Here is a 23,715-nt window from a genome sequence, read left to right as displayed (position 1 = left end):
CAAGCACTTCCCCTGCGCCGCTCTGACGACGGTCCCGGCCTCCCCGCCGCCCTCCCGGCCTCCCGTCTCTCCCCGCTCCGGTCCACACTTCGCCCCGCCGCCCGCCTCGTTTTTCTACGGAAACCTTCAGGCCACGTTTCCCCGCTCCCGGGGAACCTCCAGTGGTTGCCCACCCGCCTCGACGTCGAAAAGAAGCTCCTTTAAAGGCGTCCGGCCCCTCGCCCCCTCCGACCTCCCCTCGCCGCTCTCCTACTCCCACCGGGCCCGCACGCTCCGCCCCGGCCGACCTTCCCCCGTCCCTCCATCTCCTCTGTCTCGTCGTCGACCTCCCACCTGCATCCTGCCTCTGGCCTCCTCGGATCCGAAGAAGCGGCGTGGCTCGGCGGCAAGAGCCCGGGCTTGGGAGTCAGGGGTCACGGGTTCAAATCCCGGCTCCGCCGCTCGTCAGCCGTGTGACCGTGGGCGAGTCGCGGCACTTCTCTGGGCCTCGGTTCCCTCATCTGTCATATGGGGACGAAGGCTGCGAGCCTCACGTGGGACGACCCGATGACCCTGGATCTCCCCGTTGGGCCGGCGTTCGGCCGCTCCCCAGGGACCTCCGGCGGTCGCCCGTCCCTCTCGCCATCGGCTCCGAAGCCGTCCGTCGCCTCGTCCCGTCCTCCTCTACCTCGCCGATTTCCTCCGATAACCCGGCGCGCCCTTCACTCCGTTAACACCGACCCACTCGCTGAACCTCGATCTCACCTACCTCACCGCTGACTCCTCGCCCGCTTTCCTCCCTCTCGCCCGGAATTCCCACCCCCTTCGTACGGGGCAGACCCCCGCTTGCCTCCTCACCTCCAAAGCTTTATCCGACTCCCGCCTCCTCCAAGGGGCCTTCCCCGACTAAGTCCTCATTTCCCTTATCCCCTCCTCCTTCTGCGTCGCCTAAGGTCTTGGATCCGTCCCCCTTAGGCACCTGATGTTCCCCCCGCCCTCGACCCCACAGCTCTTCTACGGACGGTGACGGTATCCGTTAAGCGCTTACTACGTGCCGAGCACCGTCCCAAGCGCCGGAGGGGACACGACCCCGTCTTCGTCTCCATTTTCCAGATGAGGTCACCGAGGCCCCGGAGAAGCCAAGCGACTCGCCCAAAGTCACCCAGCCGACAAGCGGCGGAGCCGGGATTAGAACCCAGGACCTCTGACTCCCCGGCCCGGGCTCTTGCCACTGAGCCACGAGAAGCGGCGCGGCGCGGCGTGGCGGACGGAGCCCGGGCCTGGGAGTCAGGAGGTCGCGGGTTCTAATCCCGGCTCCGCCGCCCGTCGGCCGCGTGGCCTTGGCGAGTCGCTTCGCCGGGCCTCGGTCTCCCTCATCTGTAAAATGGGGATTAAGGCTACGAGCCCTCCGTGGGACGGGGACTGCGTCCGACCCGACCACCTTGTATCTACCCCCGCGCTTAGAACGGTGCTCGGCACACAGTAGGCGCTTAACAAGTCCCTTCATTATTCATCTATTTATTATCGGTTCGGTCCCTGGCACAACGTAAGCGCCTAAGAAATACCGTAATTATTATTACTCTGGTGGGCAGGGAACGTGCCTATCAAATCCTCCGCGTCGTGCCTTACGGCGCCTGGTACGTCGCAAGGGCTTAACGAATACCGCTATTGTTATTATTCTCATCAACACTAATAATCACAAATGCCACACAGGAAAACAAAACCCCAAAACGAGCCCGGAGCGGAGGGCGGTGCCGGCGAGCGGAGCGGAGCGGAGTTTCGCGAACAGCTGGGCTCCTCACCTGCCCCGAGAGAGCTGCGGGAGAGCCCCCCCCTGTGCTGAGTATCCTCCGTCCCGAAACGAGCGAGATCGTTCGGTCCGACGGAAAATGAAATCGAGTCGATGAACCCCCGGGAGCCCCCGCGGAGGAGGCCGGGGCCCCGTCCGTCGCCCGCGTCTCCGCCGGCCCCTTTTCTCATTTTCGGCGGGGTGGGACGACAGCTTGGAGGGGTGCGGGGGAAGGCGAAAATAAATACGTAAAAGCACACTTGGCCGGAGATTAGGGTTCGGGGGATCCCTCGGGGGGCGGTCCGTGCCCGTCCCTCCCCGCCGCGGCGGCTCTTCTCCAGCTCTGGAAATCTCCGAAGGGAAAAAACAAACAGGAACCAACGAGGGAAAAGGAAAGAAGAGACGCTCCGCCCCGGGAGACGGAGGAGAGGGGAAGGGGCCGGGGTGGTCCCACCGGTGGGGCCGGGGGAGAAGCCCGGAGGCGCTCGGGGCCTCCGAAAATCCAAGCCGTTCGGAAGGTGGGCCGGCGGGGAGATAAGCGTGCCATCTGTTGAGCGCTCACGGTGTGCCGGGCGCCGTTCTGAGCGCCGGGGTGGATACGAGCGGAGTGAGCGGAGGAGGGAACTGAGGCCCGGAGAAGTGACTTGCCCAAGGTCACGCAGCAGACGGGTGAGGCGGCGCGGCTCGGTGGAAAGAGCCCGGGCTTGGGAGTCGGAGGCCGGGGGGTTCTAATCCCGGCCCTGCCGCCGGTGGGCCGGGTGACTTTGGGCGAGTCACTTCGCTTCTCTGCGCCTCAGTTCCCTCAACCGTCAAATGGGGATGAAGACCGTGAGCCCCACGTGGGACAACCTGATGACCTCATACCTCCCCCAGCTCTCAGAACAGTGCTGGGCAGAGAGTAAGCCCTTAACGAATGCCATCATCATCATTATTCTAATTATCATTATTAACGCCGACCTACTCCACTGTGCCTCATTCCCCTCCTCCCTCTTGCCACTGGGCTCTGGCTCAAGCCTATCCAGCTGCCCGGAACTCCCCCCCCCCCCTTCATCTCTTCACCCCTCTGGACTGGAGGCTCGTCGTGGGCGGGGGACGCGTCCCTTTCCTTGTTCTGCCGTCCTCTCCCAAGCGCTCAGCCCAGGGCCTTGCCCACCGTAAGCGCTCAATAAATACGGCTGACTCTGTCCACGTTGGCCTGGAAGGCCCTCCCTCCCATCTGACTCTCCCTGCTTCAAAGCCCAATCGAAGGCCCACCTCCTCCGAGAGGCCCTCCCTGACTAAGCCCCCCTTTCCCTCCTCCCCCGCTCCCTTCTGCGTCGCCCGGACTCGCTCCCTTCCTTCACCCCCCCCCCCCCCCGCCCAGCCCCGCACCGCTTCTCTCCGTATCCGCAATTTCTTTCTATCGACGTCTGTCTCCCCCCTCTAGACCGTAAGCTCGTTGTGGGCAGGGAATGTGTCCGCTCAATGCTATACTGGACTCTCCCAAGCGCTCACAGCGCTCTGTACACAGCAGGCGCTCAATAAATGCGACGGAACGACCTGAACGAACCGACTCTGCTCTCCCCATCTTCCAAGACACATCGCCACGCCTCCTCCAGGGAGCCTTCCCTAATTAATCTCTCACCTCCCCCGGCTCTCCTTCCCCTCCTAGGGCCACTTTAGCGCTCCCCCGTCACCCGGACGGGGACTGCGTCTGCTAATTCTGGTGGGCCGTACTCATTCAATAGTATTCACTGAGCGCCTACTATGCGCAGAGCACCGTACCAAGCGCTTGGAACGAGCGAGTCGGCAACGGATGGAGACGGTCCCTGCCGTCTGACGGGCTTACGGTAGCACTCCGTACGGTGTTCTGCACATAGTAAATGCTCACTAGATTCCATCGATGGATTAAATACCTCGGTAATCACTCCCCTCTCGCCACGCCGACGGCCCTCGGGCACCTGTCCTTCTACTCCGTCGCTCTCCCGCGCCTGTAATTTCCCCGAGCTGGACTGGCAGCTTCTTGAGGGCGGGGGATCACGCCTAGCGATATCGAGCGATGGCTCGTGCGGACGGCATTTTGGGGAAACGGATGAAAAGCTAAAGTAAACCTGAGATTTTTGACGGGCAACCCAGTTCTAACCGAAATCAGAAGAAAAAACAGAGCCGAACGGATGACACCCCCCGTGTTGCCGCTCTTTCTAGTCTTCGAAAATGCATCGGGCGCGCGTCAGCGGCCTTTAGGGGACGCGATCATTTCTCAGAGACTCCCCCCCCCCCCCCCCCCGTATCTGAGAGGGCCTTCGGGGCCTAGGAGCCCCTGGGGAAGAAATGCAATTTTTCCCAGGCCTCCCTCCCTTCTCCTCCCAACCCCGAACAGCTTCCTGGCCCCTGGCTTTAAAGGCGTCCCTCCCCCCCGCCCCCTCCTACCTCACCTGGCTGCTCTCCTGCTCCAGCCCGGCCCGCACGCTTCGCTCCTCTAACGCCGACCCTCCCCCGTCCCTCCATCTCGTCTATCTCGCCGTCGACCTCTCGCCCACAACCCACCTCTGGCCTGGAACGTCCCCCCTCCTCATATCCCGCGCTTAGAACAGTGCTCGGCCCATAGTAAGCGCTTAACAAATACCATCGTCATTATTGTGTCGGACAGATAACCGCTCTCCCCCCTTCAGAACCTTCCCGAAGGCCCGTCTCCTCCAAGAAGCCTTCCCTGACGGCGCCCCCTTCTCCTCTTGGCCCACTCCCTTCTGCTTCGCCCTGACTTGCTCCTTCATTCGCTCTAATAATAATAATAATAATGTCGGCATCTGTTAAGCGTTTACTCTGTGCAGAGCACCGTTCTGGGCACCGGGGTCGATCCAGGGTCATCAGGTCGTCCCACGTGAGGCTCACGATCTTAATCCCCATTTTCCAGATGAGGTCACTGAGGCCCCGAGAAGTGAAGTGACTCGCCCACGGTCACCCAGCTGACGAGTGGCGGAGCCGGGGTCCGAACCCATGACCTCTGACTCCCGAGCCCGGGCTCTTCCCACTGAGCCACGCTGCTTCTCGAGCGCTGTACCGAGCGCTTGGGAGAGTACAACGGTTAACAGTCGAGAAGCGGCATGGCGCAGCCGATAGGGCCCGGGCCTGGGAGCCGGAAGGTCGTGGGTTCTAGTCCCCGCTCCGCCACTTCTCTGCTGTGTGACCCCGGGACAAGACACTTCAGTTCTCTGGGCCTCAGTGATCTCATCTGGAAAACGGGGACGGAGACCGTGAGTCCCACGGGGGACAGGGACCGCGTCCGACCCCATTTGGTTGGATCCACCCCAGCGCTTAGAACGGGGCCCGGCACGTAGTAAGCGCTTAACAAATACCAAAATTATTTATTTGCTATTGTTTTAATGAGATGTTCTGCCCCTCGACTCTATTTATCGCCATCGTCCTCGTCCGCCCGTCTCCCCCGATTAGACCGCGAGCCCGTCAGAGGGCGGGGACCGTCTCTGTCTGTTGCCGATTTGTCCATTCCGAGCGCTTAGTACAGTGCTCTGCACGTAGTAAGCGCTCAATAAATACTACTGAATGTGAATTATTATTATGATCGGAAGACACGATGCTGCCCTCAAGGCGCTTACAGCCTCCTGTCAGCAGAACATTGTACTGAAAGCTTGGGAGAGGACAACGGACATGATCCGCGACCTCAAGGAGTCGCGAGTCCACCGAGCGCCGAGCACCGCACTGAGCGGCCGGGAGAGTAGAGTCACTAGACCCCATCCGTGTTCTCAAGGACCATTCAGTCTCACGGGTGCAGAGCACTGTGCTGAGCACTTACCTGCGCTGCACTGATGTCTCTGACTCTTTCCCAGGCCGCTGCTGCCCGGCGCGTAGCAGGCGCTTAACGAGTACCATTAATTACCGGTTATCATCATCAAAGCAAGAGAATGAAGAGATTCCGCAGCACCTCGGAGCGCCGGGCCCTGCCTCGTGCCGGCGGGGGGAGACGGCGGGGATCTCGATCCCGGCCAGATCCCCAGAGCGCTTGCCGGGGGGATGAGAAGAAAAAAAAACGAGCGGCCGACGGCGGACGGAGCCGGGGACGGAAAATGAAGCAGCTGTGCCGAGAGCCATTAGGCGGCCGTCGACAGATGCGCCCCAATCCCGCCCCCCTCCGAAGCCGCGCGGCGAGGCTCCGGCTCTTTCTTCTCCCCGGACGGGGATTGATGAGGGAGCGGGAAGACCCTCGGCGGGCGGGGGAAGGCTGGGGACCTCGTCCGCGCCGGCAATTTATCTTGGGAAGACGGTTCGCATCACTTTCCCGGGCCGGATCGGGCTCCGACCCGACGCATCAATCTCGCGGAATAAAATAATCACCACCCAAAAGGCGACTGATGGAGCGCCATTAATAACTGTCACGGTCGCCCCGCCTCCCGGCCCGGTCCCTTCCCTCTCCCCACCTGGGCCGGGATGAGGGGGGTCCGATTTCCCGCCCCGGAACCGTCGGAGCGTCCGGAAGCTTCCCGACCTGGCTTCTGAGCCCCAGGCGGGACGGGGACTCTGTCCGGCCCGATTTGCTCGCATCCACGCCGACGCTCAGTACAGTGCCCGGCGCCTAGTAAGCCCTTGGCGAATACCTCTGGACCGTGAGCCCGTCGTTGGGTAGGGATCGTCTCTCTCTGGTGCCGAACTGTACTTTCCGGGGGCTTAGTACAGTGCTCTGCACACGGTAAGCGCTCGATAAACACGATTAAATGAAATATCACGATTACTATTATTTCCACCGACCCAAGTAGTTCTGGGTGGGAGGATTTAATCCTTGCGGGGGAAGCCACGTGACCAGCGGTCTTGACCTTCCCGCACAGTCGCCCCGGGGACGGGACCCACCTGCCGTTTCCATAATAACGGTGGTATTTGGTAATGCTGACTATGTAATAATAATCGGCATCATGGTGGTACTTGTTAAGCGCTTACTATGTGCCGGGAATTGTTCGAAGCGCCGGGGTAGATACAAGGTAATCAGGTTGGACGCACTCCCTGTCCCCCGTGGGGCTCCCAGTCTCCATCCCCATTTTACAGATGAGGGAACCGAGGCCCAGAGAAGTGAAGTGACTTGCCCGAGGTCACCCAGCAGACATGCCGGGATTAGAACTCAGGTCGTTCTGACTCCCAAGCCCGGGCTCGATCCATTAAGGCACGCTGCTTCTCAACTAAGTCGGGCTGCCAGGCACTGTACGAAGTGCTGGGGAAAATTCATTCATTCAAATGTATTTATTGAGCGCTTACCAAGCTAATCGGGTTGGACCAAGTCCCTGCTCCTCATAGGACTCCCAGTCTCCATCCCCATTTCACAGATGAGGCAAGTGAGGCCCGGAGAAGCGAAGCGACTAGTAATGACACTGGTATCTGTTAAGCGCTTACTGGGTGCCGAGCACCGTTCTAAGCGCTGGGGGAGATACGGGGTCATCGGGTCGTCCCACGGGGGGCTCACAGTCTTGATCCCCTTTTTACAGATGAGGTCACTGAGGCACAGAGAAGTGGAGTGACTCGCCCACCGTCACCCAGCTGACGAGTGGCAGAGCCGGGATTAAGGCTCACAGTCTTAATCCCCATTTTCCAGATGCGAAGACTGAGGCCCAGAGAAGTGAAGCGACTCGCCCAAGGACACACCGCAGACAAGTGGCGGAGCCGGCATTGGAACCCAGGTCGTGCCGACTCCCAAGCCCGGGCTCGATCCGTTAAGACGTGCCGCTTCTCAACTAAATCAGGCTGCCGGGCACTGTACTAAGCGCTGGGGAAAATTCATTCAATCATTCGATCGTAGTTAGCTTCTATCACGGTAAGCGCTCAGTAATCGGCTTGGACCAAGTCCCTGCTCCTCATTGGACTCCCGGGCTCAATCCCTATTTTACAGATGAGGAAACTGGGGCCCAGAGAAGTGAAGCGACCCGCCCGAGGGCACGCGGCGGACGAGCGGCAGAGCCGGGATCAGAACCCACGACCTTCTGATTCCCGGGCCCGGGCTCTTGCCACTGAGCCACGCTGCTTCTTCAGTGTGGGGGGCGGAGAGGACACCCGGTTGCTAGCGGGGGCCGCACTCCGGTGGGCTGGGGGTGGGCCCTGAGCCGGGGCTGCCTAACCCGGAGCGCTCCGATAAGCACTGAGCCACTCTCCCCGCGGAGCACCAGGGAAGCGGCACGGCCCGCTGGGAAGGACACGGGCTGGGAGGCCGGGGACCTGGGATCATAAAAATAATGATAACGTGGTACCTAGGCACGTGGAGAAGCAGCGTGGTACAGTGGAAAGGGCCCGGGCTTGGGAGTCAGAGTTCATGGGTTCGAATCCCGGCTCCACCGCTTGCCAGCTGTGTGACTTTGGGCAAGTCACTTAACTTCTCTGTGCCTCAGTGACCTCATCTGTCAAATGGGGATTAAAACTGTGAGCCCCACGTGGGACAACTGATCACCTTGTATCTCCCAGCGCTTAGAACAGTGCTTTGCACATAGTAAGCGCTTAACAAATACCACCTCTCTCTCTCTAGGCGCTTACTACGCGCCTCGCACTGTACCGAGTGCTGGGGGACAAGCAAATCGAGTCGGACACGGTCACCCGTCCCCCCATGGGGCTCCCGGTCTCAACCCCCACCTTCCAGATGAGGTCACTGAGGCCCAGAGAAGTGAAGCGACCGGTCCAAGGTCACCCAGCGGACGGAGGGAAGCCGGGATCGGAACCCGCGACCCTCTGACTGCCGGGCCCTTTACCCTACGTTGCCACCCCCCCGCACGTAATTTCTCCATCCGTCGATGGGATTTATTGAGCGCTCACCGTGTGCCGTACTAAACGCTCGGGGGAGGAATACCGAACGGAGTTGGTAGCCACGTTCCCCGCCCGCAGCGAGATGGATTTGTTTTACCGTTCGTCCCTCCCACGGCGCCGTGACTCGTTTGAAGGCAAGGACCCGAGCTCGACACCAATAACGTCGGTATCCGTTAAGCGCTTACTAGGTGCGGAGCACTCTTCTAAGCGCTGGGGGAGATACGGGGTCATCGGGTCGTCCCACGTGAGGCTCACGGTCGATCCCCATTTTCCAGATGAGGGAACTGAGGCCCGGAGAAGTGGAGCGACTCGCCCTCGGTCGCACGGCTGACAGTTGGCAGAGCCGGGAGTCGAACTCGTGACCTCTGATTCCGAAGCCCAGGCTCTTTCCACTGAGCCACGCCGCCAACCTACTTATTGGACGTCGCCCACGGCCCGCCTCTGGCCCCGATCGCCCTCCCTCCTCATATCCGACGGACGACGACGCGCCCCGCCCCCCCCCCCGCCTCGAAGCCTTAGGGAAGGCCCGTCTCCTCCGGGAGGGCTTCCCCGGCTACTCCCCGCTTCTCCTCTTCTCCCCGTCCCTTCTGCCTCGCCCCGACCTCCTCCCTTTACTCGACCTCCCTCGGCCCCACGGCCGAGGTGCCTTCGATAAGCCCGGGCCGGGCGCTCGGAGGCGGTGGGTTCTAATCCCGGCTCCGCCACTTATCAGCCGTGCGACTCCGGGCGAGTCGCTTCGCTTCTCCGTGCCTCGGTTACCTCGGCTGGAAAACGGGCACGAAGACCGTGAGCCCCACGGGGGACGGCCTGATGACCCGGCATCTCCCCCAGCGCTTAGAACGGTGCTTGGCACGTAGGAAGAGCTCAACAAATGCCATCATCATCAGTAAGGCTTTGAAGAGGGAGGAGAGTCACTGTCACTGGGCTCATCTGTGTCTATTTTGATTTCTATGACCCTGTTTATTTTGTTCACGAGCCGTCCGTCCCCCGGATTCTATCTATCGCGATCACGTCGTCCCGTTTCTGTCCGTCCGTCTCCCCCGCTTAGACCCGGAGCCCGTCGATGGGCGGGGACGGTGTCTATCCGTTGCCGAACTGTCCATTCCAAGCGCTCAGTCCAGCGCTCCGCGCATAGTAAGCGCTCAATAAATACGACGGAATGAACGGACGCGGTCCGTCCGATTAGAGGAGGGCCGGCGTTCCGGGCCGGAGGCGGGACGTGGACGAGACCCCCCCATGTCCCCCACACCCGACTTCCCGGTCCCGCCGGGGCTTCTCGAGACCGTCAGCTCGTTGCGGGCAGGGGATGCCGGCTTAGTGTCGTTCCCGACTCTCCCGAGCGCTCGGCCCAGTGTTCCGCACCCAGTAAGCGCTCGACAAACACGCCCGACCCCTTCCCGTCCGTGGGTTCCCCCGGCACGGCGGCCCCGAGCCGAGCAGGCGGGGGCGGGGCCCGCCCTTTACCTTGGACTTGACGGCCAGGAGGATCTTAGGTAGGGCCACCACCAGGCACTTGAGCGCGATGGTGATGTACTTGAGGATGAAATCGCCGATCCCCAAGATCCACAGCAGCTCGAAGAAATCCGGGCTCTCCGGGTTGGCCCTCAGGATGACCAGGCTGCCAGGGGACGGGGGGGGGGAGAGAGAGAGAGAGAGAGAGAGAGAGAGAGACGCCGCCCCTCCTCTAAGAGGCCTTCCCTGCCCGCTCCCTCCTTCCCTCTTCTCCCCTTCCGCCTCGCCCCGGCTCGCTCCCTTTCTGCATCCCCCTTCCCGGCCCCGGCCCGCTTCCGCCCACATCCCCCGTTTATTTATTTCTATTCACGTCTCTCTCCCCTCTCGGCTGCGAGCCCGCCGTGGGCAGGGAAGGTTTCTGTTCTACTGCTCTATCTGCCTCTCCCAAGCATAGAGTGACGATGATAATAACGTTGGTGTCTGTTAAGCGCATAAGTTACGCGCGGAGCGCCGTTCTAATCGAGGTCGGTACCTGTTAAGCGCTTACTGTGTGCAGAGCACTGTTCTAAGCGCCGGGGGAGATACAGGGGAATCGGGTCGCCCCACGTGAGGCTCACGGTCCTCGTCCCCATCGTACAGACGAGGGAACTGAGGCCCAGAGAAATGAAGCGACTCGCCCACGGTCACCCGGCTGACAGGCGGGATTCGAACCCACGACCTCTGGCTCCCGAGCCCGGGCCCTCTCCCCCGAGCCCCGCTGCTTCCAAGCGCCGGGGCAGACCCAGGGTCATCAGGTGGTCCCACGTGAGGCTCCCGGTCTTCACCCCCGTTTTCCGGATGAGGTCACCGAGGCCCGGAGAAGCGAGGCGACCCGCCCACGGTCGCCCGGCTGACGAGCGGCCGGGCCGGGATCGGAACCCGTGACCTCCGACTCCCGAGGCCGGGCTCTTTCGGCCGAGCCTCGCCGCTTCTGGAGCCGCGCCCATCCGCTCCATTAGCCAACACCGCGGATACGACCGTCTCCCGGGAGGGGGTCCCCCCCCCCGCCGCGCGCCCGACCCCGCGGGTCCCCGGCCTCGGGCTCACCCGTCGTACAGCCGCCGGGAGCTGAACGTGTAGAGGACGTAGAGCGTGTTCCCCGCCAGGAAGGCCAAGATCCAGAAGGTCACCAGCACCGACCTCTTCTCCTGGACCACGGACACACCCGGCCGTCGGAACCCGCCCCGCCCGGCGGCCGACGGGGGCCGAAAGACGCCTCGCCGTCGTCCGTCCCCGCGTCCCCCTCCCGAGCGCTCGGCACACGGTGAGCGCCCGATGAGTACGCCGGACCCACCGACCCCTCCGCTCCCGCCCGCCCCCCGAACCTCGCGGACACCCCCCGGTCGGGAAGCAGCGCGGCTCGGCGGCCGGAGCCCGGGCCTGGGGGTCGGGAGGTCACGGGTTTGAATTCCGGCTCTGCCGCTCGGCAGCCGGGCGACCGTGGGCGAGTCGCCTCGCTTCTCCGGGCCTCGGTGACCTCCCCTGGAAAACGGGGATGGAGCCCGGGGGCCCCGCGTGGGACAACCCCGTTACCCTGTGTCTCCCCAGCGCTTAGAACGGTGCGAGGGCGGGCGAGTCGCCTCGCTTCTCTGGGCCTCAGTGACCTCATCCGGAAAATGGGGTTGAAGCCCGGGAGCCCCACGTGGGACAACCCGATTCCCCTGCGTCTCCCCCAGCGCTCAGAACGGTGCTCTGCACGTAGTGAGCGCTTAACAGACACCAACATTATTATTATTACCGAGGAGCGGGGCCCGGGCCGCCGCCGCCGCCGCCTCTGGTCGGGCCCCGCCTCCCTAATTAATTCACTCATTATGCTACCTGTTGAGCGCTCGCTACGGGCGGTCGAGGGCGGAGGCGGAGGTCGACCGCGCGGACGGAGGCGACGGTGAACCCCTTCCGCATTTCTCCCCCCCAAATCCTCCGGATCCGCTACCGGAACGATGGCCGGCGGAGGCGGGGCCCCCCGGGAGAGAACGGGTCGGAGACGACTCGGCCGCACGTGGGCCAAGCGCTGTTCTAACGATAACAACGCTGGTATTCGTTAAGCGCCTCCTGTGTGCGGAGCACCGTTCTGAGCGCCGGGGGAGATACGGGGTCAGCGGGTTGTCCCGCGTGAGGCTCCCGGTCTCCATCCCCTTTTTACAGATGAGGCACAGAGAAATGAAGTGACTTGCCCACAGTCACGCAGCTGACGGGTGGCGGGGGCCGGCATTCGCACCCGAGACCTCGGACTCCCAAACCCGGGCTCTTGCCACTCGGCCACCCTCCTTCTGCACGCCGGCGTAGAAACGGCATAGGGAGCGAGACAGTGAGCCCCAGGTGGGACGGAGACCGTGTCCAACCCGACCGTATCCACCCCAGGGCTCAGTAGGGTGTCTGGCACGTAGTAAGCGCTTAACAGATACCACGATTATTATTATTATTATTGCAGGTTGATGAGGTTGGGTACAGTCCCTGACCCGTACGGGGCTCCCGGGCTCACTCCCCGTTTTCCAGATGAGGGACCTGAGGCCGAGGGAAGCGAAGTGACTCGCCCGAGGTCACACGGCAGACACGTGGCGGAGGCAGGATTAGAACCCAGGTCCTTGGGACTCCCGGGCCCTATCCACGGAGGCAAGCCGCTTCTCAATGATAATAATAATAATAACAATAATGATTATACTTAATAACGATAGTGATGGGAAACGGTGTGGCCTAGAGGAAAGATCCCAAGCCTGGCAGTCAGAGGACCTGGGTTCTAACTCCAGCGTCACCACAAGGTTGCTGGGTCTGCCGTGTGACTTTGGGCCAGTCACCTCCCCACTCTGGGCCTCAGTGACCTCAACTGGAAAATGGGGATGAAGACCGGGAGCCCCGCGTGGGACGACCCGATGACCCTGTAAATCCCCCGGCGCTTAGAACGGTGCTCCGCACGTAGTAAGCGCTGACAAATACCAACATTATTATTATTATTATTATTATCTGTAAAATGGCGACGGAGACCGAGAGCCCCGTGTGGGACAGGGATTCTTGTACCTTCCCCAGCGTTTAGTACAGTGTTTAATGAATACCATCGCTATTATCGTTATTAGGCGCCAACTACGCGCCAAGCGCCGTGGTCGGTACAAGACAATCGGGTCGGACACGGGGTCCATTCCTCATCGGACACACGGCCCGGGGAGGACGGTTCATTCCGCTCTACGGAGGGAGAAACTGAGGCTCGGAGAAGTAAAGCGTCTTGTCCGAGGTCACACCGCAGACAAGCGGCGGAGCAGGAATCTGAACCCAGGCCCGCCGAATCCCGGCTCCACCCTCTAATAACGATGGCCTCTGCTAAGCGTCTGCTATGTGCCAAGCACTGTTCTAAGCCCCGGGGGGGGGGCGGGGGGGGGTACAAGGTGATCAGGGCGTCCCACGTGGGGCTCCCGGGCTTCACCCCCATTTTACGGATGAGGTCACCGAGGCCCAGAGAAGTGAAGGGACCGGCCCGAGGTCACCCAGCCGCCGGGCGGCGGAGCCGGCATTCGAACCCGTGACGCCTGACTCCCAAGCCCGGGCTCTCGCCGCCGAGCCACGCCGCTTCTCCCCGGCGCTCAGTACGGCGCCCGGCACGTAGCGAGCGCTCGGCAAATGCCATCGTTACCGTCATCAAGAGGGAGGACCAGAAGGAAGCGCGGCCTCCCCGGCCAGGAAACCGGAGGAGGGGAAGGGCGGGGGAGGCCTGGGTCACGCCGGGGTCGAGGTCAGGCCGGGACCCGGGGGGAATTCCCCGGATCCCGGGGTCGGGGCGACGGATCGGACTCACCTTCAGGGACACCTGCTCGCGGAGCGTGGAGTTCGCGTAGGCGAACGTGCTGGCCATCCCGACGCACACGGCGATGCCTGGGAACGCAGAACACGGCCCACGGGCCTTTACCGGGACGGACAGATCGGGGATCGACGGCAGCGACGACGGCAACCACGACGGCATCGGCTGAGCGCTTGCTACGCGCCAAGCACCGTCCCGAGCGCCGAGGGAGATACGAGGTCATCAGGTTGCCCCCCGTGGGGCTCACCGTCTTCACCCCCGTCCGACAGACGAGGTCAACGAGGGCCGGCGAAGCGACCGGCCCGAAGCCACCCGGCCGATAAGTGGCGGAGGCGGGATTGGAACCCACGGCCCGGGACTCCCCGGCCGGGGCTCTTGCCACCGAGCCACGCCGGTACCGTCGGCCTTCTTCCCTTCTAGACCGCTGGGCTCGTTGCGGGCGGGAAACGTATCAGTTCTGGCGCTCTACCGTCCCCTCACCCGTTCGACCCCCGGCCCGCGTCCTCCCGCCGACCCGGAACGCCCTCCCTCCTCACGGCCGCCGAACCCGCTCTCTTCCCCCCTTCCAAGCCCCACCGAGCGCTCGCCTCCTCCGGGAGGCCTTCCCGGACCGCGCCCCCCCCCCCCCCCTCCGCTCCTCCTCCCCACCTCCCCGACTCCCTCCCTCCGCTCTTCCCCCTTCCCCTCGGCGCTGGTTTCTTTACTTTATCAATGAATTTTATGACGAATTTTTTATCATCTATCTATAAGATCTTATTTGTAAATGATCAATTTATAATTAAATCTATTTGTTCTATTAACGATGGGTCTATAGCTACGATTCCGTTTTTTCCATTTCGATGGTACGGAGGCCCGTCTCCCTGTTTCGCCGTCCGTCTCCCCCTTCTAGACCGGGAGCCCGTCGTCGGGCAGGGATCGTCTCTATCCGTTGCCCACTTGTACGTTCCAAGCGCCTAGTACGGTGCTCTGCACCCAGTAAGCGCTCCACGGCAGCGCGGCTCAGTGGCGAGAGCCCCGGGCTGGGGAGTCAGGGGTCGTGGGTTCTAATCCCGGCTCCGCCGCGTGTCGGCTGGGTGACCTGCGGCCGCTCGCTTCACTTCTCTGGGCCTCGGTGACCTCATCTGGAAAACGGGGATGAAGACCGTGAGCCTCACGTGGGACGACCTGAGTACCCCGTACCCGCCCCGGCGCTTAGAGCAGTGCTTGGCACATCAGTAAAACGCTTAACAAATACCATCGTCACTGTTATTACCCCAGCCCCTAGAACCTGCCGTCGGTGCCGAATGAATGCCGCTGAAAAAAGCCGAAACCGAAAAAACTATCACGATCGCCCTTCCTGGCATCCGTTATTTTTGTATATTCTTCTATCGACGATGGTATCTGTTAGGCGCTGCCTACGCGCCGGGCGCTGTACTAAGCGCTGGGGTGGATACAAGCGAATCGGGTTGGACACCGTCCCTTTCCGGCCCGGGGCCCACGGTCTCCATCCCCATTCGGCAGAGGAGGGAACCGAGGCCCAGAGAAGTGCAGCGGCTTGCCCGAGGCCACGCGGCTGACGGGTGGCGGGACCGGGATCAGAACCCGGGCCCGGGCTCCGTCCGCTACGCCGCGCCCGTTGTCTACGCGCCCGACCGTGAGCCCCGCGTGGGACGGGGACGGTGCCCGGCCCGACGGGCCGGCATCCACCCCAGCGCTTAGTACAGTGCCTGGCACACGGTGAGCGCTTAACCGACACCGCGGTTACGAATTATCACGATTCCTTCATTCACTCGATCGTATTTACCGAGCTCTTCCCGTGCGCAGGGCACCGTACTAAGCGCTCGGAAAGTTCAACCCGGCAATAGAGAGAGACGATCCCCGCCCACAGCGGGCTTACGGTCGGGAGCCGGGGGGAGACGGACGGCAAACCGAGCCAACGGGCAATTGGCCCGTTATCACCATCTATTATTATTATTATTGTTAATGATGATAACGATGACGACGGCGTCGGCTAAGCGCTCGCCCTGTGCCGAGCGCCGTTCTAGATACGAGGTCATCAGGTCGTCCCACGTGGGGCTCCCGGTCCTCACCCCCATTTTCCAGACGAAGGAACCGAGGCCCAGGGGAGTGAAGTGACTCGGCCAGAGTCACCCAGCTGACAAGCGGCAGAGCCGGGAGTAATAATGATAATAACGCTGGTATCTGTCAAGCGCTTACTCTGTGCAGAGCACCGTTCGGAGCGCTGGGGGAGACACGGGGTCATCGGGTGGCCCCACGTGGGGCTCCCGGTCTCGATGCCCATTTTCCAGATGAGGTGACCGAGGCCCAGAGAGGCCAAGTGACCCGCCCACGGTCGCCGAGAGGCAGAGCCGGGATTCGAGCCCGGGCCCTCCCCGGCCCGGGCCCTCGCCACGGCTGAGGATCGATCGGGAGGATTCAATGAGAGGCAGCGTGGCTCGGCGGCCAGAGCCCGGGCTCGGGAGTCGGAGGTCACGGGTCCGAATCCCAGCTCTGCCGCCCGTCGGCCGGGTGACCGGGGGCGAGTCGCTTCGCTTCTCCGGGGCCCCGGTCCCCCCGTCCGTCGGAGGGGGACGGAGGCCGGGGGCCTCCCGTGGGCCGACCCGACGGCCCCGAATCTCCCCCGGCGCGTAGCGAGCGCTTAACGGACCGCCAACGGCATGGTGGCGGTGGCCGGACGGGCCCGGTCCCGGCTCCTCCCGCCCGCCCCGCCTCCCGCGCCCGCCTCGCCCTCGCGCCCGGACGCCCGCCGGCCACTCACCCAGCTTGTGGCGGAAGCAGGCCTTGGCCAGGAGGATGAGGACGAAGGGGAGGCCCTTCTGCAGCCAGCAGACCACGGCCTTCAGCTCCGACAGGGCGGGGGCCGGGGTCCCGGCCTGCTCGTCGCCGCCGGGCCCGCCGCCCTCCTCGGCGGGCACGTGGCGGTCGCCGCCCCCGGGCAGGAGGGCGGCCGCCCGGTGGGGGCCGTGGTGGAAGTGGCGGGGCGGCGGGCGGTGGTGAGGGGGCGGGTAGGGCCCCGGCTCGGCCCGGCCGGCCCCGTCCTCCCCGCGCGGGGCGGCCATCTGGACGAACACCTCCCCGCGGCCGGCCGCGGCGCCCAGCAGCAGGCCGGGCTGGTAGGGGGCGGGCGCCGGGAGGCCCGGCAGGCCGGAGAACAGCGGCGCGGCCGGGGCGGCCTCCGCCTTCAGGCCTTCGAAGACGCCGCCTTCATCCACGCCGGTCTCCGGGCTGAGCGCCTGGCTTCGGCTCCTGGGGGCGGGAGGACGGACGGGCGGACGGACCCCCCCCCCACCCCGGAGACGGCGGGTGAGGACGCTCGGCCCGCCGGGCGCCCGGCGCGTCCGGATCGTCGCCGTCTCCACCCCGACGGTACCCTCCGGGCGCTCGGGAACGATAACGGCGGTATCCGTTGAGCGCTCCCCACGGGCCGAGCGCCGTCCTGAGCGCCGGGGGAGATACGGGGTCATCACGGCGCCCCACGGGAGGCTCCCGGTCTTCATCCCCATTCGACAGATGAGGGCGCCGAGGCTCGGAGAAGCCACTTGCCCGGGTGGCCGGCCGGCCTTCGAATCCGTGACCTCGGACCCCCCCGGGCCCGCGTCCTTTCCGCCGGGCCACGCGCAGCGCTCCGCGCACGGCGGGCGCTCGGTAAATACGACCGAACGGGCCGGGCGCCATGCTGAGCGCCGGGGTGGGTTCGGGCAAATGGGGTGGGACCCGCTCCCTCGTGGGGCTCCCGGTCTCGATCCCCATTTTCCAGACGAGGGAACTGGGGCCCCGAGAGTAATGACGACGACGGCACCCGTTGGGCGCTCGCTGGGTGCGCAGCGCCGTCCTGAGCGCCGGGGAGGATACGGGGAGAAGGGAAGCCACTTGGCCGGAGCGGGGTTAGAACCCATGCCCCTCTCATTCCCAGGCCTGCGCCCTAGCCGCTCTGGGCCCACGTTCGGTACTTAACGGATACGACGATTCTCGTCGTAATGCTCACTTAAGGCGTCTCTTAAGGGCTTCCTCCGCGCCAGACGCCGTACTAAGCCCCGGAGGGGGGCAAATCCGGTCGGACGCAGCCCCCGTCCCACGCGGGGCTCGCGGTCTCGATCCCCATTTTCCAGACGAGGGAACTGAGGCCCGGGGACGGGAGGCGACCGGCCCACGAGGGGCGGCGCCGGGATTAGGACCCGTGACCCTCTGCCTCCCGGGCTCCGGCCACCAAACCTACCGTATTCTCCCCCGGACTGTGACCTCTCCCTGGCGTTTAGCACCGTGCTCTGCGCACAGTAAATCAGACGGTCCTTGAGGGCTGGGATCAGGTCGACCCGGTGTCCCGGCCCCTCCCAGGTATACTAAGCATACTGGGCGTAGCGCTCCGCACACGGTAAGCGCTCAAGGAATACCTCCCATTAACCGACCGCCGGACGGCCCACGTATCGGAGGATCCGAAATCCAGACTCCTCCTCTTCCTCCCTCCTCCCCCACGTCGGACAAGCCGGGCCAGGGAGGGCCCGTTCCCAGAGAATTCCAGGGGAGGGAAAAGCCGCCGGGGATCAATCGGCGATATTTACCGAGCGCCTCCCACGGGCCGAGCGCCGTACGAGGCGCTCGGGAGGAAACGGCACACCCGGGAGAGATCGATACCGTGGAGCCGGGGGGGGGGGGGGGGTCGCCTTCCCTGCTCGCTCTGCGCCAAGCACTGTTCTTGGAGATCCAAGCGCTCAGTACAGTGCTCTGCACGAAGTAAGCGCTCTATAAATACTACCGAATGAACACGGGGTCATCGGGTCGTCCCACGTGGGGCTCACGGTCTTAATCCCCATTTTCCAGAGGAGGTAACCGAGGCCCAGAGAAACGAAGCGGCTCGCCCGAGGTCACACGGCAGACGAGCGGCGGAGCCGGGATTAGAACCCGGGACCTTCTGACCCCCCGGCCCGGGGTCCCGCCACTAAGCCACGCTGCGGCAGAGGGGACGGGCGTCAACGGAAACAAATTGATCGCGATGATGTCGTCTCTGGTCCGTCCGTCTCCCCCGATCAGACCGCGAGCCCGTCGTCGGGCGGGGACGGGCCCTATCGGTTGCCGGACTGTCCGTTCCAAGCGCTCAGTACGGTGCTCTGCGCATAGTAAGCGCTCGATAAGTGTTTTGAATGGCTGAATAAATTACAGATACGGACGCGAACGGCTCGGGGCCGAGGGAGGGGTGAACATCAAGTGCTTAAAGGGGACGGATCCGAGCACGTTCAGAAGGGAGAGGGAGACGGGCGGGGGGGAGAAGAGGGGAAGGCTTCGCGGAGGAGACGTCATTTTGGGAGGGTTTTGCTAATAATAATAATACCGGTGGCATCTGTTAAGCGCTTACTATGTGCAGAGCGCTGGGGGAGATCCGGGGTCATCAGGTCGTCCCACGCGAGGCTCACAGTCTCGATCCCCATTTTACAGAGGAGGGAACTGAGGCCCAGAGAAGTGAAGCGACTTGCTCGCCGTCACACGGGAGCCGGGATTCTCACCCGCGACCTCCGACTCCCAGGCCAGGCTGCCTCTCTTTCGAGGGCGGGGCGTGCGGGATGTGGAGGGGGAGGGCGTCGCGGGCCGGCCGGGGGATGCGGGGGGGGGGGGATCGGCTCGGAGGCCAGGCGGACGACGGCCGGCCGTAGAGCGAGGAGGCCTACCTGTCGGGGGGAAGGTTATCCGTATTGCTGCTGTGCCGCCTCTGCATTTTCCCGAGCACCTGGGAGAGGAGGAATTCCGTCGTGAGTCACGGAGGAAGCCCCGCGCCCAGAGGCGGCGCGTCCACCCGTCCGATCGTATTTCCCGAGCGCTCACCGCGCGCGGGGCGCCGGACCGAGCGCTCGGAAAGGACGGTTCGGCGACAGACGGAGACGGCCCCCGCCCGGCGGCGGGCTGGCCGTCTAGAAGGGGGAGACGGAAGCGCGCGGCTCGGCGGAAAGGGCTCGGGAGTCACGGGCCGTGGGTTCCAACCCCGCCTCCGCCGCTTGCCGGCCGTGCGACTCTGGGCGGGTCACTTCGCTCCTCTGGGCCTCGGTGACCTCATCCGTAAGATGGGGATGAAGACCGGGAGCCCCCGCGGGGGACAACCTCATGACCCTTGTATCTCCCTCCCCCGCCCCCAGGGTTTGGAACAGCGCTTGACACGTAGTGAGCACTTAACAGATGTCATCGTTAATTTCGATTAGCCCGCGAGCCCATCGTGGGGCAGGGACGGTCTCCATCCGTGGCCGAACCGTCCGCGCCAGCCAAGCGCTCAGTCCGGTGCCCGGCACGTAGCGGGCGCTCGGTCGATACGATGGAATGGACTTCGCTTCTCTGGGCCTCCGGTCCCGCATCTCTAAAATGGAGATTGAGACTGTGAGCCCCGCACGGGGCAGGGACCGTGTCCAACTCATTCAATCGATCCTATTTATTGAGCGCTTACTGTGTGCAAAGCCCCGTCCTCAGCGCTCGGGCGAGGACGACAGAACCTCACACAGGCACATTCCCGCCCACGACGAGCTCACGGTCTTCCCAGTTGGCTTGTACCCGCCCCAGAGCTTAGCGCCGTGCCGGCCCCATGGTGAGCGCTTAACAAATACCACTACTCCTCCTCATTCGTTCATTCAACTGGATTAATTAAGCGCTGACTGTGTGCAGGGCACTGTACTAAGCGTTTGGGAGAGGACGACGCGGCGATAAACAGGGACAATCCCTGCCCACAACAAGCTGACGGTCCGGGCGGGGAGACAGACATCGGGCGCATCTACGACTCTCGATCCGTTTTGATGGGATTGATGCCTGACTACTTGTTTTGTCGTCTGTCTAATAATAATGTCGGTATTCGTTAAGCGCTTACTCTGTGCAGGGCACTGTGGTAAGCGCTGGGGGAGATCCGGGGTCGTCGGGTCGTCCCACGTGAGGCTCCCGGTCTTCGGCCCAGAGAGGTGAAGCGACTCGCCCACGGTCACCCGGCTGCCGAGTGGCGGAGCCGGGATTCGAACCCACGACCTCGGACTCCCAGGCCCCGCCTCTTTCCACTGAGCCACGCCGCTTCTCTCGACCGGGAGCCCGCCGTTGGGCAGGGATGGTTTCTCTCTGCTGCCGAATTGTACTTTCCAAGTGCTTAGGACAGCGCTCTGCACACAGGAAGCGCTCACTAAATACCGCTGAACGAACGAATGAATAATAATGTTGGTATCCGTTACGCGCTTACCAGGTGCCGAGCACCGTTCTAAGCGCTGGGGTACACCCGGGGGAATCAGGTCGGCCCACGTGGGGCTCACGGTCTTCATCCCCGTTTTCCAGATGAGGTCACTGAGGCCCAGAGAAGCGAGGTGACTCGCCCACGGTCACACAGCTGACGAGCGGCGGAGCCGGAATTCGAACCCACGACCTCTGACTCCAAAGCCCGGGCTCCTTCCACCGAGCCACGCTGCGTCTCCTGACACAGATACATAAAACGACGGATCTGGACACGAGTAGCGTGGGGCACACGGTAAGCGCTTGACAGATATTATCCTTCTTCATTCATTCAACGGCATTTATCGAGCGCTTACTCTGTGCAGAGCACTGTCCGAAGCGCTTATTATTGATAGAGTTGTCTACTCGGGGGTCACCTGATTCCAAGCCGGTAGCCACACGGACCTCAGAAGCCCGTGGCGACGGGCCCCGAGACGGTCCTTCCCCGGGAGCGGACGGGAGGCCGGCCCCGAGGCGAGCCACGGGGAGATCGATCGACCGATCGATCGACGGCGTCGCCTCCTCTTCGGTCCGACGAGCTCGCCGGACGGGCCGGGGACGTACGAGGGGAAGATGTTACCTCGGCTGGGAAAAGGGGGACGCGGGGCACACGATAACGATAATAATGATGACGGCATCGGTTAAGCGCTTGCTACGGTGCAGAGCACCGTTCTAAGCGCTGGGGAGGATCCAAGGCGGTCAGGTCGTCCCCCGTGGGGCGCCCAGTCTTCATCCCCATTTTCCAGACCGAGGCCCAGAGAAGCGAAGTGACTCGCCCGCGGTCACCCGGCTGACGAGTGGCCGCGCCGGAATTCGAACCCGTGACCTCCGACCCCCCCGAGCCCGGGCTCTTCCCACCGAGCCGCGCCGCTCCTCTATCTCCCCCGGCTCCCGGTACGGAGCCTGGCATATAGGAAGCGCTTTAAGACCAGCTCGCTGGGGGCAGGACCGTGTCTATTCCCTGTTCCGCTGTCATTCATTCATTCGATAGTACTCATCGAGCGCTCACTACGTGCAGAGCGCTGGACCGGGCGCTCGGGACGGACAGATCGGCGACGGACAGAGACGGTCCCCGCCCTCCGACGGGCTCACGGTCTAATCGGGGGAGACGGACGGACGAGGACGAGGGCGGTGAATAGAATCGGGGGGATGCTGTCCTCTCCCAAGCGCTTAGTACAGGGCTCCGCACACAGGTAGTTCTCAGGAAACACGACCGCCCGGTTACGGTCGAATAAACGAATTAAGAAACTGTAAATCTGGGAAAAACCAGAACAGGCCGATGCGTTTACTGCGTGCAGACCACCGTAATAACGCCGTGACTCCCCTTCCAGACCGGGAGCCCGTCGTCGGGCGGGGATGGTCTCTATCCGCTGCCGAATGTACTTTCCAAGCGCTCGGTCCAGTGCCCTGCACGCGGTAAGTGCTCAATGAATACGACCGACCGACTGAGTGAGTGAATAAGGAGAAGCGGCCGGGCTCGGGGGAAAGCGCCCGGGCTTGGGAGTCCCGGGTCGTGGGTTCGAATCCCGGCCCCGCCACCTGTCAGCTTTGAGACTGGGGGCAAGTCACTTCGCTTCTCCGGGCCTCAGTTCCCTCCTCTGTCAAATGGGGATGAAGACCGGGAGCCTCCCGTGGCACGGCCCGGTGACCCCGGATCTCCCCCAGCGCTTGGAACGGTGCTCGGCACATAGTGAGCGCTTAACAACAACGTTGGTATCTGTCAAGCGCTTCCTATGTGCCGGGCACCCTTCTAAGCGCTGGGGTAGACACAGGGGAATCGGGTGGTCCCACGTGGGGCTCACGGTCTTCATCCCCATTTTCCGGAGGAGGGAACTGAGGCCCAGAGAAGTTCGGATACCCACATTCCTACTGAGAGCTCACCTCCTCCGAGAGGCCTTCCCAGACTGAGCTGCCCCTCTCCCTCCGCTCCCTTCCCCTCGGCACTCTGCTCGTCTGCTCATTTGTATATATTTTCATCACCCTATTAATTCTGTTAATGAGCTGTACCTCCCCTTGATTCTATTCACTACTATCGTTTGAATGAGACGTCCATCCCCTCGATTCGCTTTATCGCCATCGTTCTTGTCTGTTGAAGGAATGAATGTCCCTTCCCAGCGCTTAGGCCGGTGCTCCGCCCAGAGTAAGCGCTCAATAAATGCTATAGAAGGAATGAATGCACATTCCAAGCGCTCAGTCCAGTGCTCCGCACCTAGTAAGCGCTCAGTAAATACGAACGAACGGACGGATGGATGGATGGATGGATGGATGGAGACGAGCCCTGCATCCAGGAGGCGCTCAGTGCATAGCACTGATGGACTCCTGCGCGTGCACGGGGCGCCCCTCCCACGCAGCGCCGCGCCACGTCGGGAGGCGCCCAGCACAGTCCGGAGGCGCTCAGTACGGCCCGAAGAAAACCTCCCCCTCCCCCTCCCCCCCCCAACCTCCGGGGCGCTCCCCTTTACCTGGCCGGCCAAGCCCGCGCTGGCCGCCGGCGGATTGACGTCCGTGCGGGCCAATCGGCGCCGCCCGCCGCCCGCCCACGTGACGGCCCGCCCCCTCCGCCGAGCCGGCCAATGGGGAGGGAGCCGGGGCGGGGGCGCGCGCCCGAGGGGCGGGGCTTCGGGCCGCGCATGCGCCCCGCCCGCGGCCGGCCCGGCGGGGGAGGGGAGGGGAGGGGGGG

General features: G+C 63.4%; 1 protein-coding gene across 1 annotated transcript in view; it reads right to left on the bottom strand.

Annotated features, from left to right (window-relative positions):
* Window positions 1–20,081, bottom strand: part of RNFT2 (ring finger protein, transmembrane 2) — a 42,004-nt gene extending 21,923 nt beyond the window's left edge. Inside the window, exons 1-6 of the mRNA XM_029053391.1 lie at window positions 19,975–20,081; window positions 19,475–19,533; window positions 16,573–17,060; window positions 13,812–13,888; window positions 11,075–11,175; window positions 10,001–10,154 (exon numbers count right to left, since the gene is read on the bottom strand). Of these exons, the coding sequence (XP_028909224.1) occupies window positions 10,001–10,154; window positions 11,075–11,175; window positions 13,812–13,888; window positions 16,573–17,060; window positions 19,475–19,533; window positions 19,975–19,983 (888 nt within the window). The 5' untranslated portion in view covers window positions 19,984–20,081. The remainder of the gene's footprint in view (window positions 1–10,000; window positions 10,155–11,074; window positions 11,176–13,811; window positions 13,889–16,572; window positions 17,061–19,474; window positions 19,534–19,974) is intronic.
* Between the last annotated feature and the right edge of the window lie 3,634 nt (window positions 20,082–23,715).

Source organism: Ornithorhynchus anatinus, chromosome 2 (genome assembly GCF_004115215.2).
Source record: "Ornithorhynchus anatinus isolate Pmale09 chromosome 2, mOrnAna1.pri.v4, whole genome shotgun sequence".
Taxonomy (NCBI): domain Eukaryota; kingdom Metazoa; phylum Chordata; class Mammalia; order Monotremata; family Ornithorhynchidae; genus Ornithorhynchus; species Ornithorhynchus anatinus.
Note: the sequence above shows the minus strand (reverse complement) of the source record. Positions and strands in the feature narration are given on the sequence as shown.